A 13,883-nucleotide genomic window follows, 5' to 3' on the forward strand; every position below is an offset into this window, starting at 1 on the left:
GTTTAGCCAAGCCTTTATTAAATTTCCAACAGATACTTGCTATATTACCTCTCATAAGTCTTCCAAATGGGTAATAGAAACTGGGCTCAATTGAATAAAAGCGTATTCGTTTGTTGTGGGATGCAGAGTTCTCTACATGGTGGATTGTGTTTTAATTTAGCATCCTATCCAGTGTATTCATCTGTAGTTGTGCTTTTTTCAGTATAAAGTCTTGAGAATGATCTTGAACCTGCTACTTATTCCTTTGTATATGTATTGCTTTAAAAAGCCTGAGTCTGTGCTGCTCACTTCCCCCTCATAGTTTTTATGAAATCAGGGTTGTTATTAACATTTGACATCTACTCTGCCTAATGAACATGGAGTAGTAAAGGGAATGGCAGGCATTGGTCATTCATGTTCTGGGAAAGAACTAGGGAGTGAGGAGGCACTGAGACCAGGGCTTATAGAGCAGTGATTTATAGGGCAAGCCAATTGTTATCTTTCCCCCTTTCTTCTGGGTTTACAGGCATTTATATTTGAATTTTAAAGAACTTGCTTTAAGAAATTTTCCTTGAGATTATTGAAGTCATAAAATTACGATGAGGAATCATTGGTCTCTAGAGACACAAACTCATAATTAGCCAGTGCAGAGAAGGAAAGGAAGAAGAGCCATGGCCTGGGTTGCGGACCTGGGTCTTTCCATCAGTAGTTCCATGACTTCAAGATGTGTTGATTGTTCTTTTTTTTTTTTTTTTTAAGAGTATGACCATATATCTAAGATCTCCTCCTTCTCATTTCTGTGATCCATTGTTTTTCACTCTTCCATAATCTTCATCTAGTGAATGGGTACCACTGCTTGATATTTATTAATTTTCATGGTATTTATTAATTTTCATACATCATCTTGCAGTTGTAATGTACTATATGTCACTTGGAGACTGCCAAAGAAAATATTTCCTTTAAAATGTCACTGCTTACTGTGAATGATTCACATGTGCCTTGATTAGAATATCTGTGGGTAGGGATTATCAAACACTTAGCTTAATTCTATTTTCATTGAGTGGCATTGTAGTCTGCATGTCAGGTGTTAGGGTAAAAACTGATCTGCTATATTTAAAATGAATAAAAGAAGTAAAGTTCTCAAGGATTTTCTGAGAAGAGAAGAACACTGGAAACATGATTACAAATACACTGCATAGATATTCCATAAAGCAATATTAGCTTCTTACTGAAAAGCTGCTTCATGATGCACTTTGCTCTGCACTGTGGATGGCTTGGTGAAGTAGCATACAGCCCAGAAGGGGAGGTAGAATGTGTTTTAAATAGATGTTTCCGTTAGGATTTTGCAGATGGCCACCTGACTGGGGGGAATTCACCTCTGGGGAAATTACACGTTGCCTTGGACTTCAAAGTTTTCAGGTGCTATTGTCATCTATAAGGTTGTGATTCATGTGTTTTTCTTCTCCAGCCTTCTGTGATTAGGTAGTCTGCCTTTGGAATGACAGCGTTCTTTCTTTTAATATGTCCTATCTTCTAAAAAAATTTTTAACAGATTTTCTAGATCATTGGTTTGGATTTTCATTGTCGACTTGATGTCTCTGGGGTGTCCTGCATCTTGAGAATTTTGCAAGTCTTTATTTTTTCTCTGCAGTTCAAAGTTGTATTCCAAGTTTACAGATTTAAACTGGATGTTTGACCAGCTGATAGTTCTTTAGCAGTGAATGTCCCCTATCCACATACGTAGAGTGTAGTTAAATATATACAGTCTTCTGATTCTAAAAAAAGAAATACGTATTGGAAATTAAATAAAAAGAAATAATGTCATTAAAATTTTCAAGTGTACACAAGATTAAAGATTAGTTTAATGAATCCCCATTATCCAAATTAAAATTTTACAATTATCAGTATTTTCTCTCACATCTGTTTCTCTTCTTTATGAAATATTTTAGGGCAAATCCCAGACATTGTTGTCATTTAACACCTACATATTATCAGTAGGCCCCTCTTAAAAATATGAACATTTTCTTAGATAACCATAATGACATTATCATACTTAAGAAAATAAGCAGTTTTGGGGGAAGGTGATTTTTTTTTAATGTACTGTGAATCAAGCTGTAACAAACCGAATTCTGAAAAATAAGCTTTTCATTAACCTTTTATGAGTTATTTAAGAGTAATAATATGATTTAAGTAATACACTGTTAATTTATGTACATGGATTTGTACATTTTTAGTTAAAAATAAACAATGCTTTGTTGCCATAAAATAGCAAAGCATCAAAGTATATTAGGGACATCCCTGGTGGCGCAGTGGTTAAGAATCTGCCTGCCAATGCAGAGGACACGGGTTCGAGCCCTGGTCTGGGAAGATCCCACATGCCGTGGAGCAACTAAGCCCGTGCACCACAACTACTGAGCCTGCGCTCTAGAGCCCACGAGCCACAACTACTGAAGCCCGCGTGCCTAGAGCCCGTGCTCTGCAACAGGAGTAGTCTCCTCTCGCCACCGCAGTAAGAAGCCTGTGCACCGCAACAAAGAGTAGTCTCCTCTCGCCGCAACTAGAGAAAGCCCACATGCAGCAAAAATGACCCAATGCAGCCAAAAATAAATAACTAAAATAAAAAAAGAAAGTCCTGGGCTGCAGTTGTCCAACTTGAAATAAAGATCAAAAAAAAGAAAAAAAGTTTGTATATTAAAGAGCTGTTTCTATTTTATCAGTAGCCTTCTAAATATTTTGAGGTGTTTAATTGGAATTTGAACTTTTTAGAAAATGTAAATCTTATTTCTGTTTTGACTATAGTTTCTTGGTCTCAAGATGGCATCATTGTTTTTCCATATTTCCCTTTGCTTTTCTCTGTCTCTCACTTTTGCAACTGGGTCATCTCTGACTATCTGACTTTGTAAATCTGCTGTATAAAACATTTTGTTGGGGTCGAATGGGGCTTAGATTTCTTATGTATCTTTCTGATACACTTCTTTTTTCTAAAACCTATTTGGAAAAGTTATTTTCCATAAGTTATGACTCTTAATTTTTCTTTTGAGTTTTTTACTTTATTATTTGGGAATCTGGTAGCAGAATAATGCATCTAGGGAAGAGCTAAGTTATAATGATTTTCCCATTTAACATTTACTTAAATCTTGCCAGTGTTTACTTTGGTTTCTGACATGGAAGCTTTAAATGAAAGCATAAACTTGAGAGGAGAAAAAAAAAAAAAAAGCTCCAAAACTCCAAAGGCTAGTATGATTTACAGTCTGCTGGATGGTAATGAACATGCTTGCTGTTTAACTTAATTTTTGCACTATCTTTGTAAAATTTAAGAAATACGTGCATGCTACTTTTTACCCCTTAGTGAGTCTTAGGTGTTCAGTATATCATAGTAAGTTGTCAAATTGTTTGCTTTACTAACTTCTGGACAATACATATTTATTTTGAAGAGGCTATTTTTAAATAAGTGATAACTCCCTCACTCTGAAGTTGTTCGGTTTAGTTGTAAACCTGCAAACATACAGCTAAAAATTATGTATTTTATTTATTGGAGAATGTCTTGCTTAGAATTATTTACCCTTTTAAAAAAAAAAAAATTCCATGAACTTTGGTTATCTGATTTTTGCACCCTACCATAGATACATTTGAAGGAATGGTAGCCCAGTGCCAGCTCTCAAACGCAGCTAAAGAAGGAAGAGAAACTAGGAAAAGAACCTGCCAATCCCTTCAGCCTAACAGCCTAACATGGGAAATTTCTACTTCAGGAAATAAGTATATCCCTTACGGTTCCTAAGGGCATCATTGTATTTTGTAGTACTGTATAGCAACTATTATTCATAATGATGACTTAACATCAAGAAAGGCTTAAGGATATAGAAGGAAACTTAATTTTTTAGATATTGTGAAAAAAAAAAAAGTGTTGTTTAAGTAAATTTTAGTCACGTGGAAATTAATTTAGTCAGAGTTTGTATATTTATTTTACGTTAAAAAAATTGAATTCCTGGTTGTGTCTGATGCTGAGCCAGGTAGGTACCTTTGTAGATAGATCATTTCATCTTCAACAATTCTGTTTGTGAGGTAGTAACCCCTCCCCAAAGTAAAGAAGCCCCCCCCTTTTTTTTTAGAGATTAAGAAACAAACTCCGAGTTAAGCAGTTTACAAGGTGACTCCTTTTAAATCGCAAGTTTCCCAAGCTGCTTACAGTATATTGCCTCTTGGTTCGTCCATTTATACTTCAGATTTAGCGTGTTCAGAACTGAACTTAGCATCTTTGTTCCACTTTGCCCTTAATAGTATCACCTCATCTCTCTGACAAGGCTAAATCTATCCTTAGATCTCAGACTGGCAACTTCAGTCTATGCCTGTCTTACAGCTTCATTCATGTGTTCATTTTATACATATTCATTGGGTGCCTACTATGTGCCAGGTACTCTTCTAGGCACTAGGAAATGGCAGTGAACAAAATACACAATCCCTGCCCCTATGGAGTTTGCATTGTAGTAGTAGGAGACAGTAAACTAAATGAAGTAAAATATGTAATATATTAGTTGGTGGGAATGTAGTAGAATGTGTTGTAAATAGGGTGGTCCTAAAACGCTTCACTGAGAGAAAGGCATTGGAGCACGTGCTTTGTTTACATTTAGAAATTAGGAGATTGACAAATCTAGTTTTCTTGTTTCTCATGAGAATGAGACATTCTGGCAGTGTGGGAGATTTCTACTGGCTGTGCCATGTCTAGTTAGTTGCAAAGCCTGTGAGCGTCTACATTTAATCTCTCCCCTCACTCCCACGGCAGTTACCTTAGTTGAGGAGTTGAACATTTCTTTTCTCCTCTTCTGCTTTAACTGTTTGTCATTCCTTCAGCCAGTCCTATATACACGATAGCTTGGTTACCTACGTAAAGGACAGTTATATGCACCATGCATAGAAATACCAACTGTCTCTGTCACCAGGTAAAATCCATGCTTTGGGGCCCCTTGTAATCTGGTCTTGGTCTACTTTCTAATACTTCCCATGGTCCACTCCTCAAAATATAAATGTAGTAGTCCCCATTCTCTGGACCTATCCTGTGCTTCTCTATCTTTGCTTTTAGTGCCTTCCCCCCATCTCTACATAATCATACACTATTCTTACAGCCTGTGTAAATCCTTGCCTTTCCATAGCAAACCATCTCTCTCTTTCTACCTGCAACCTCTTCCTACTCTAAACTCTAATAGCACTTTATGCAAACTATTTTTTTTGCATTTACTTCTTAATGTACAGATCTCATGTTCTTTTTCTTTTTTTTTTTTTTTTGGTTTGCGTTGGGTCTTTGTTGCTGTGTGCGCGCGCTTTCTCTAGTTGTGGTGAGCGGGGGCTACTCTTCGTTGCGGTGTGCAGGCTCTTCATTGCAGTGGCTTCTCTTGTTGTGGAGCACGGGCTCTAGGCATGCAGGCTTCATTAGTTATGGCATGTGGGCTCCAGAGCACAGGCTCAGTAGTTGTGGTGCATGGGCTTAGTTGCATGCAGCATGTGGGATCTTCCCAGACCAGGGCTCAAACCTGCGTGCCCTACATTGGCAGGTGGATTCTTAACCACTGTGCCACCAGGGAAGTCCCTCATAAGCTCTTAAGAGAACTGCAGTAGCTAAGTTCTTCTAAAGTGTCATGCTTGTTAAATGCTAAAGTTCTGATAACTGACTACATTAATTTTTCAGAACTTTTATTACGGAAAATTTCAAACTAGAGAGAACAATATAATGAAACCCCCATGTACCCATCACTCAGATTCAGTAATTGTTGACTCAGGGCCAATGTCCTATCTTCTGTACCTCTCTCTCATAACTCTTCCCACACTGGGTTATTTTGAAGTAAATCCTGGACATACATTTTAATTAGTAAATATTTCAATTTATATCTCTAAAGGAGAAGGATTCTTTATAAACATAACACCCACAGTATTATTTTTGTGATATTTTGTACATTACTGGATTAGTAGACATAACCATATTTTTATCAAGAAAACTAGGTAGTGAGGGTTGTCCAGTTTCTTCAACTTTCGTAATGTGATTAATCTCAAGGAGAGTTGGAAGCGGACTGGTCTGAACATGTGGATAGAAAGCCCACACAAATTGCTTTTACCTTCTGTACAGAAGAAGCCCGTTCTTTATCCTAGTCCCTTACTGCCATGGGCACAGCTCAGGGAGGCCACCTTCCTTTATCTTACAAACTCACTATCAGCAAATTTAGGAAACAATGCTGTCTGAATCCTTGACCTGTTAACAGGCTTAGCCCTTGGCTCCCTTTCTGGAAAATCCCAGAAGTATATAAAAATCATTTCTAAAATCCCGACAGACACGTTTTGCCAAGAATGTCAGTTATCTCTTGACGGTTTGGCATTAACCTTTAAATATTACATTGTGTAATCATAATGCCATTCAGGGAAAATAAGTTGGTGGGTGGCTGGCATTTTAAAAGTGAAATGAACTTGGGTTCCTGGGAATGTTAATCATTATTCTACTGAAAATGCTGACATTCCTTAATAGTGAAATGCTAAGTAAGTAAAAAGCAGTATTTTACTAATAACTTAGAGGTGAGTAAAATGTGATTTTTATGGGTTAATTTAACATATTTTTACCAGAACAGTATCTGAAGGATATTTTATATTTTCAAGCTTTGAAAGTGAGAAAGTAATGAAGGAACCTTCTAGTGAGTTCCCACCAGGCTACTAGCCTGACCAGCACATCTCAGAAATAGATCATTGTAACCTGTCATTGTAACCTGCCTTCTCATTTGCCTTCCTTGCCCTTGACTTTGCAGCAGGGAGCAGAAAGAAACTCATGGCCTCTACCATAAATATACATGGTAACAGTAGTCAAGTAATTTTATATTTTTTGTGGGTAAGTCATTCATTCATGGTGATGGAATGGCTTATTTTTAATGCCGTGTTTTTCTTTCAACTAAACTTAAATTCTTTTTTTCCATCTGATTTAGTGTCTGTACCACTCCAAGGCAGCATAAATTTAGTACAGCTTCTTCATTTTACCAACTTGGTAGAAGTTTTTAAAGGTTTCATTCAGTTTATTTTTAGCTTTTCATATGAAATGGACTATAAGAACTCTTTAATTTACAGTATAATGTGTAATTAAAGACAGACCCAGTGTATCTGGAATGTGGGTTATACCAGGGATCGTGGGAAAGAGGAGGTTTGGAGCATTAATTTCTAATCTCATTTTCACATGACCTTTTCGAAAGGAGAATCTTCTTTGAAAAGTAGGTAACAGCATGGACTAAATCCCAAACAGATCACAAAATGGAAGAAACCCAGATTAACTGCATCTACATAAAAGATAGAAAAGATATCTTCAGTTTTCTAGAGGGGACATTCATGTGGATAACTTATAATTTTAAATGATTAAGAGTAATTGCTGTAGATCAGTGTCATTCATAGCAAGTTAGGTCTGATTGATAGGGAATGCTGCTTTTACAGATTTTTATATTGTAAAATTAGTTTGACTTCTTTTGTTAAACTCATTTAATCCTCTACCTTACTCCATTATTATCCTTGCAAATTTATTTAGTTTAATGTCTGAGATATCTTTTTTTTTTTTTTTAAAGGAATTCCTTTATTTTTATTATTTATTTATTTATTTATTTATTTTTGGCTGTGTTGGGTCTTCGTTTCTGTGCAAGGGCTTTCTCTAGTTGCGGCAAGCGGGGGCCACTCTTCATCGCGGTGCGCGGGCCTCTCACTATCGCGGCCTCTCTTGTTGCGGAGCACAAGCTCCAGATGCGCAGGCTCAGTAGTTGTGGCTCACGGGCCCAGTTGCTCCTTGGCATGTGGGATCTTCCCAGACCAGGGCTCGAACCCGTGTCCCCTGCATTAGCAGGCAGATTCTCAACCACTGCGCCACCAGGGAAGCCCTGTCTGAGATATCTTTATATGTGGTACTACAGTGTATTCATTTTGACTACTTCTGGATACCCCAAGTTAAGCAGAAACATACATTAGAGGAGCTCTGGGTGGGGAGAAGACACTAGTAAACACTAATAGACACTAGTAGCAGCCTGTTGCATAAATGGCTTACAATTCTTTTTCCTATTGATAAATACTTAAATTATTTTCATTTTAAAAAATTAAATAAAAAATATCTGTATGTGTATCAGGTAGTCTTATATTTTGTAAACTTCTTTTATTAAATAGGAACATATGTACAAAAAGTGCACAAATCATTTTTGTAGCTCATTGATAAATGGGACTATAAATAAAAGTGTAATCGGCACTCTAGTAGAAGTCCCCCTCAAACCCCTTTCCAATGACCAGGCCCCACTAGAGGGTGACCACTATCCTAATTTCTAACACCTTGATTCATTTAGCCTGTTTGAAATGTGTGTAGATGGAATCATATTGTATGTGCTCTTTGGTATCTGCTTTCTTTCACTTACTGTAATATCTTTGAGACTCATCCATTTACATGTAGCAGTTAATTTTTTATTGCTGTGTAATATTCTGTTGGGTGACTGTACCATAATTTATCCTCTTTACTGTTGACGAACTTTTGGGTTGTAACCTAATTTTTGGATATCACAAGTAGTGCTATACGAACATTCTTAAACGTGTTTTGGTGAACATAGCTATTCCTGTCTACTGGGAATAGTGCTGATGAGTGTGACACATGCATGTGTGCAGCTTTATCGTGCCAACAGTTTTCCAAAGTGGTTGAAACCGTATCACACTCCCACCAGCAGTGTCTGCTTTTTGTTTTTTTAAAAATAATTTCAAAGAAGTGAAATTTGAGTAAAAGAGTAAATTCATTTTAAGTTTTAGAGTACAGTGCTAAATTTGTCCTCAGGAATACCAATTTATACTCCACTGAATACTGGCTTTTATCTAGCTCTTTCATCTTTATCAATTAATAGTGGAAAATATCTCATTTTTAAACTAATGAGTTGGACTTTTTATGGCTTAATTTCCGTTTTCTTAACTTGGCTCTTCTGGTCTTTTCTTTTTAGTTTGTCCTTTGTCCTAACTTTATTTTTTATAATATAGAAGTTTTAAATGTGTGTGTGTGCTTGCATCTGCTGATTTTTCCCTCTGTGGTTTCTGGCTTTGGTGTCATTCTTAAGAAAGCCTTTTTATCCCCAAGGTTTTTTTGTTTGTTTTTTTGAGAACTTAATTATTTGTAATTAACTTTGTTTATTGTAACTAGATTTGACTTTTACTAACACAAGGGAGCTTTTTTGGTTGTTTTTGTCTTAAAACAATTTAAACATGTACTTTAATTTATTACATTAGCATTAGCTTTGGAATATTTTGTAAGGAGGTGCCAGGAAGAATTTAGTACACCAAAGCATGCATGCATGTGTCATTTGACCATGAGAAATGAAGCCAATTTTCCAATGTGGATACTATTTGAATCCTTTCAGTGTGCATGTTATTAAAATAGTTAGTTTTCAAAAAGAATGAGATGAAATAGATTGAATTATCTTATTATTTAATATCTCTAGTGGGTACTGTTCATTGCTCTTGAGCAAGGACTTTGCCAAAAATACACCTGGCCTCTGTTCTGTGGCCTACAGGACAAAGGATTGGAGAGCCAAATACTTAATTTCAAGCCTTTAAAACTAACATTTTTCTCTATTTAAGAGATCACTTAAAATTTCTTTGGCTTTTTTTCTTTTGTATAATAGTACACATAATTAAAATGTAATTTGCACTGGTGGTTGAGAAAGATGAGACCAGTCTGTCATATCTGGTTGTTGTTGGTGGTTTTTTTTAAGGTTACAGTGGGATTTGAGAGCTCCCTAAAGCCCCCACCATCTAAAATTTTTCTCAGTAGAGTCATTATTGGGTTAGACCACAAAGCAGAGACAAAACAGATATTAAGCCAGTAGCCCTCTCTTCTGCTGATGTGGGTTGGTTTGGTTTCTATAATCGAATCTTAGTACCTTAAAGGGGTGGGTCTCGGGACAAGTAAATTTTTGAGGAAGGGAACACAGAAGTGTTAGTGCTCTGTGATTCCAGCCCCGAGCACATAAGAACCTAGAGGCCAGTCTCAAGGGGATGGAAAAGAGGGAGGAAAAGAGTAGGTGAAAATAAATACTACAGATAAGATTTTTAAAAAAAAAATTTTTTTTTGTTTGCTTGTCTTTTGCATTTGGCAATGCTACTTATCGCAAGGTTATATAGTTAGGTTATATATCGCAAGGTTACTAGTTATTTAGATTATTCTCTAAGCCAGGGAGAAAATTATGGGGACTTCCTTAGTAAATGTGTAATTTTAGGAGCACAGCATTTCCAGTTCAGGAGGATCGCTGTTTTGCTGAGTGCTTGAATTTGACTAAAGGAAATACTGGATTTATGTTAAAGGGTCATTGGGGATAGGTTGGGGTGGGGACAGTACGGAGGGGAGAAAAACTAAAATTAAGTGCCTGTTTTTCATTTACTTATATATACAATGTGGTCTTACACATTTTACATACTTAACCCATTTAATCTTCACAGAGGTCTGTAAGGTGGTGTTTTCCTGATTTGCAAAGGAGAACAAAAGGCTCAGGGAGTGAGTTTACATTATTTTGTCTAGGGTCAAACTCAGTATATGGCAGTTCTAGGATTTGACCACCAGCTTCTCTGAATCTAAAGCTCATTCATATTCTTTTCACAAGAATGTATATTGCCTTTTAAATTACAAGAATTATTATTCATATTTTATATTTTATTGCTTTCATATAAAATGTTGGTAACACTTTAAATGGCATATCTTGGGGAAGCCATCTTTAGTTCTTCTGGGTAATATAAAGCCTGTGTAATTTCCTTTACCTTCCACCTTAGCATCGAGAGTAAGCATGAGGTTACAATCCTAGGAGGACTCAATGAATTTGTAGTGAAGTTTTATGGACCACAAGGAAGTAAGTATATGTGTTGGTATGTGTTTTTTATTACAATCTTTTACTCTATTCCTTAATAGACAGTGAGAATATCAAGGGAGATGGTGATATGTGTAGTTTTTGAAAAGTAAATTTAATTGAATTCTAGAAGCAGTGAGGAAATCTTGCTCTTATCATAATTACTTTATATGCTTTTCTCTTTTATCTCTGTGTGACAGTATTAAACATGAATTGTGAATTCTGGGTTTTGTGGAAATGTTTTCTGTTGTTTTTTGGGGGTGGGGTGGGCATGGTATAGATTGAGACAGTAGGCTATTACTTACCAAATAACTGAACAGTGTTTGATACTTTAAAGAATCAGGTAAATTTGGGGGAGAAAATGAACCTTTGCTAACTCTAGATTTTTTAAAGAAAAGTATTATAATTGAACATAGAGTACCTACTAGTTATAGTAGTTAGTTAGTTATAAGAGTTCCCTGACTCTTGAAGGAATTAATTTGCAAGGTTCTCAAAACAGGTTAGGATTTAATGTTTAACTTACACTCAGATTTATCTTCTGATTTGGAGACACAATCCTAATGTTTAACTTTTTTGCTTTTATTTCAGCACCGTATGAAGGTGGAGTATGGAAAGTTAGAGTGGATCTTCCTGATAAATACCCTTTCAAATCTCCATCTATAGGTATGTAACTACCCAGTTTCTCTCCTTAGAGAGTTTTGAAATGGAAAAAAAAAAATCCTACGTTTTATGGGAGATCATTAATTCCAGAAATATTTACTTAACTGAATTTTTTCCTTTTTTGGCTTAGGTTAATTAGTAATTTGGGGAGGGGGGTACTTCCATAGTGTGATAGAAGATGTTTAAATATACCCTTTGCATGCTTGTAATGACTATAACTCTAGATTTTTCTGTCTGTTAGGGTCAGATTAAACAATTTTAAGACCCACTGTCCATTCAGGCTATTAGCAGTAAAATAATAAACATCTTAAATCTCATTTTAAATGCCAGATTGTTGGAATTAATATTTTACAGTGCCTATTCTAATTCTGCCATTTAAAAATCCTGTGTATATCCTACTTTACTTTTGTTCACTCCAACTCTGGGTACCCTTTTCCATTCTCTACATTCCCAATCTTTTTAGCCCTCTAAACAGCTAAAGAAAGTAGAGAAGAAACCTCAGTGGGGTTGTATAAAGGGTATTTTTTTCCTCACCTTCATCTTCTGCCCTAATTGGTGATATTAACCTATTACCACTGTTAAGGCATTTAGTAACAATTTAGGTATTTTAGCATAAGATGCTATAGAGGTATATTTGATTGAAGATTGATACCTTTAAATATTTTGAGACTGTAGAATGGTAGTAACTTAGCTAACTTAAGCCAACTTTTAAAAATTTCATTCTGTAGATGATTTTAAAATGTTATAAAATATTGACCAATTTTAAGAAGGAAGAAGAAAATAAAATTGGAATATATTAGAGCATTCTCTGTCACACTGAACCGCATGTTCAGAATTGTTAGGTTCAGATATCTTGCTACTGCTGTGGGCTTGTCTTCAGAGCTAATGCCAGAACTCTTGGAATTTAGACTCCCCCCCCCCCACCCCAAAAGGGTTTTTTAAAAGAGGTGGACCAAAGACATTCTGAGCTTTATGTTTTGATTCTAGGCCCCCACATTTCTGTCTAGGATAAATAATGCAGGAACGTTAGAATAGTCACAGGCTAATTCCCAGTCAGATGCAACGGCCTAGCCCCCTGACATCTAGCTACTTTATATGTTTTAGAATTTTATGCTATAAAAATACTACAGAGCATCTATAATCCCTTCTTAGGCTGGGTTTCTTAGTGCTCATTTTAAGAGCAAACTGGTGATTTCCTCTTAAGTGCCCTTAAGTTGAGTTTTTTTTTTTTTTTTTTTTAATTATTTATTTATTTTATTTTTGGCTGTGCTGAGTCTTCGGTTCGTGCGAGGGCTTTCTCTAGTTGCGGCAAGTGGGGGCCACTCTTCATCGCGGTGCGGGGACCGCTCTTCATCGCGGTGCGCGGGCCTTTCACTATCGCGGCCCCTCCCGTTGCGGGGCACAGGCTCCAGACGCGCAGGCTCAGTAGTTGTGGCTCACGGGCCCAGCTGCTCCGTGGCATGTGGGATCTTCCCAGACCAGGGCTCGAACCCGTGTCGCCTGCATTAGCAGGCAGATTCTCAACCACTGCGCCACCAGGGAAGCCCCAAGTTGAGTTTTTAAACTCAGTAATTGAGAAGATACTTTATGGATAATTGAATTGGAAATCTCCCCATTGCTATAAGGGCCTCCAAGTTTTAGAGTTATCAGCTGGTGGTATAGGAAGAGTGCTGTGAGGTGCTGAATCTTTGAGACAATCCCTGAGTGTATCTGACTTAATACCTTAGCATACTTGGGACACCAGCCCTTTCTCAGTTCCATTCCAGTGTGGTGGAATGTAGGTTTCACTCAGTTCGGGAGGGCTTTAGTGTCACATTGTGGTTCCCTATCCCCCATTTGTCTTTTAACTTTAGGGTGTTTGTTTCTATACAGGCATTTAAAACTTTTATGTAGTTGAGTGGTATGATCTTTAAACCTTTACAAACAGAATGTCCAAACCATGTAAATTCATTCAAATATATTTCATACGTACCTATTTACTTAAAGACTAAAAATTGGCTTGCTAAATCTAGTTTTGTTACCCTAGATTCCTAGTCAGAAAGGAAACAGTATAGCTTGTTGAAACTAACAGTGAACCTATAGAAATGCAATTACATATCCTGTAGAAATGTAGTTTTTTCTCAAGTCTTGTCTTAACATATATTTCCAGGTAATATAATTATTTCATCATAACTTTCAAAGTGTAAATATCTAAACTTCAGACATTGTTTATTAACTAATGGCACAACAGAAGCCTCTGTACTTTCTTAAATTAATGATGTAACATGAAATTGGTTAGGACAAATGACTAGGCTAATTTAACTTCTTTATAATTTTTCCTTTGCCTTTCTGTGTGCTTTTAGAACTTCGTAATACCTACAAATGTGTACCATATAC

General features: G+C 36.4%; 1 protein-coding gene across 1 annotated transcript in view; it reads left to right on the forward strand.

Annotated features, from left to right (window-relative positions):
- Positions 1-13,883, forward strand: part of UBE2H (ubiquitin conjugating enzyme E2 H) — a 101,850-nt gene that overhangs the window by 47,816 nt on the left and 40,151 nt on the right. The window contains exons 2-3 of the mRNA XM_036862830.1: positions 10,774-10,850; positions 11,436-11,510. Coding sequence (XP_036718725.1) covers positions 10,774-10,850; positions 11,436-11,510 — 152 coding nt within the window. The remainder of the gene's footprint in view (positions 1-10,773; positions 10,851-11,435; positions 11,511-13,883) is intronic.

Source organism: Balaenoptera musculus, chromosome 9, assembly GCF_009873245.2.
Source record: "Balaenoptera musculus isolate JJ_BM4_2016_0621 chromosome 9, mBalMus1.pri.v3, whole genome shotgun sequence".
Classification (NCBI taxonomy): Eukaryota; Metazoa; Chordata; class Mammalia; order Artiodactyla; family Balaenopteridae; genus Balaenoptera; species Balaenoptera musculus.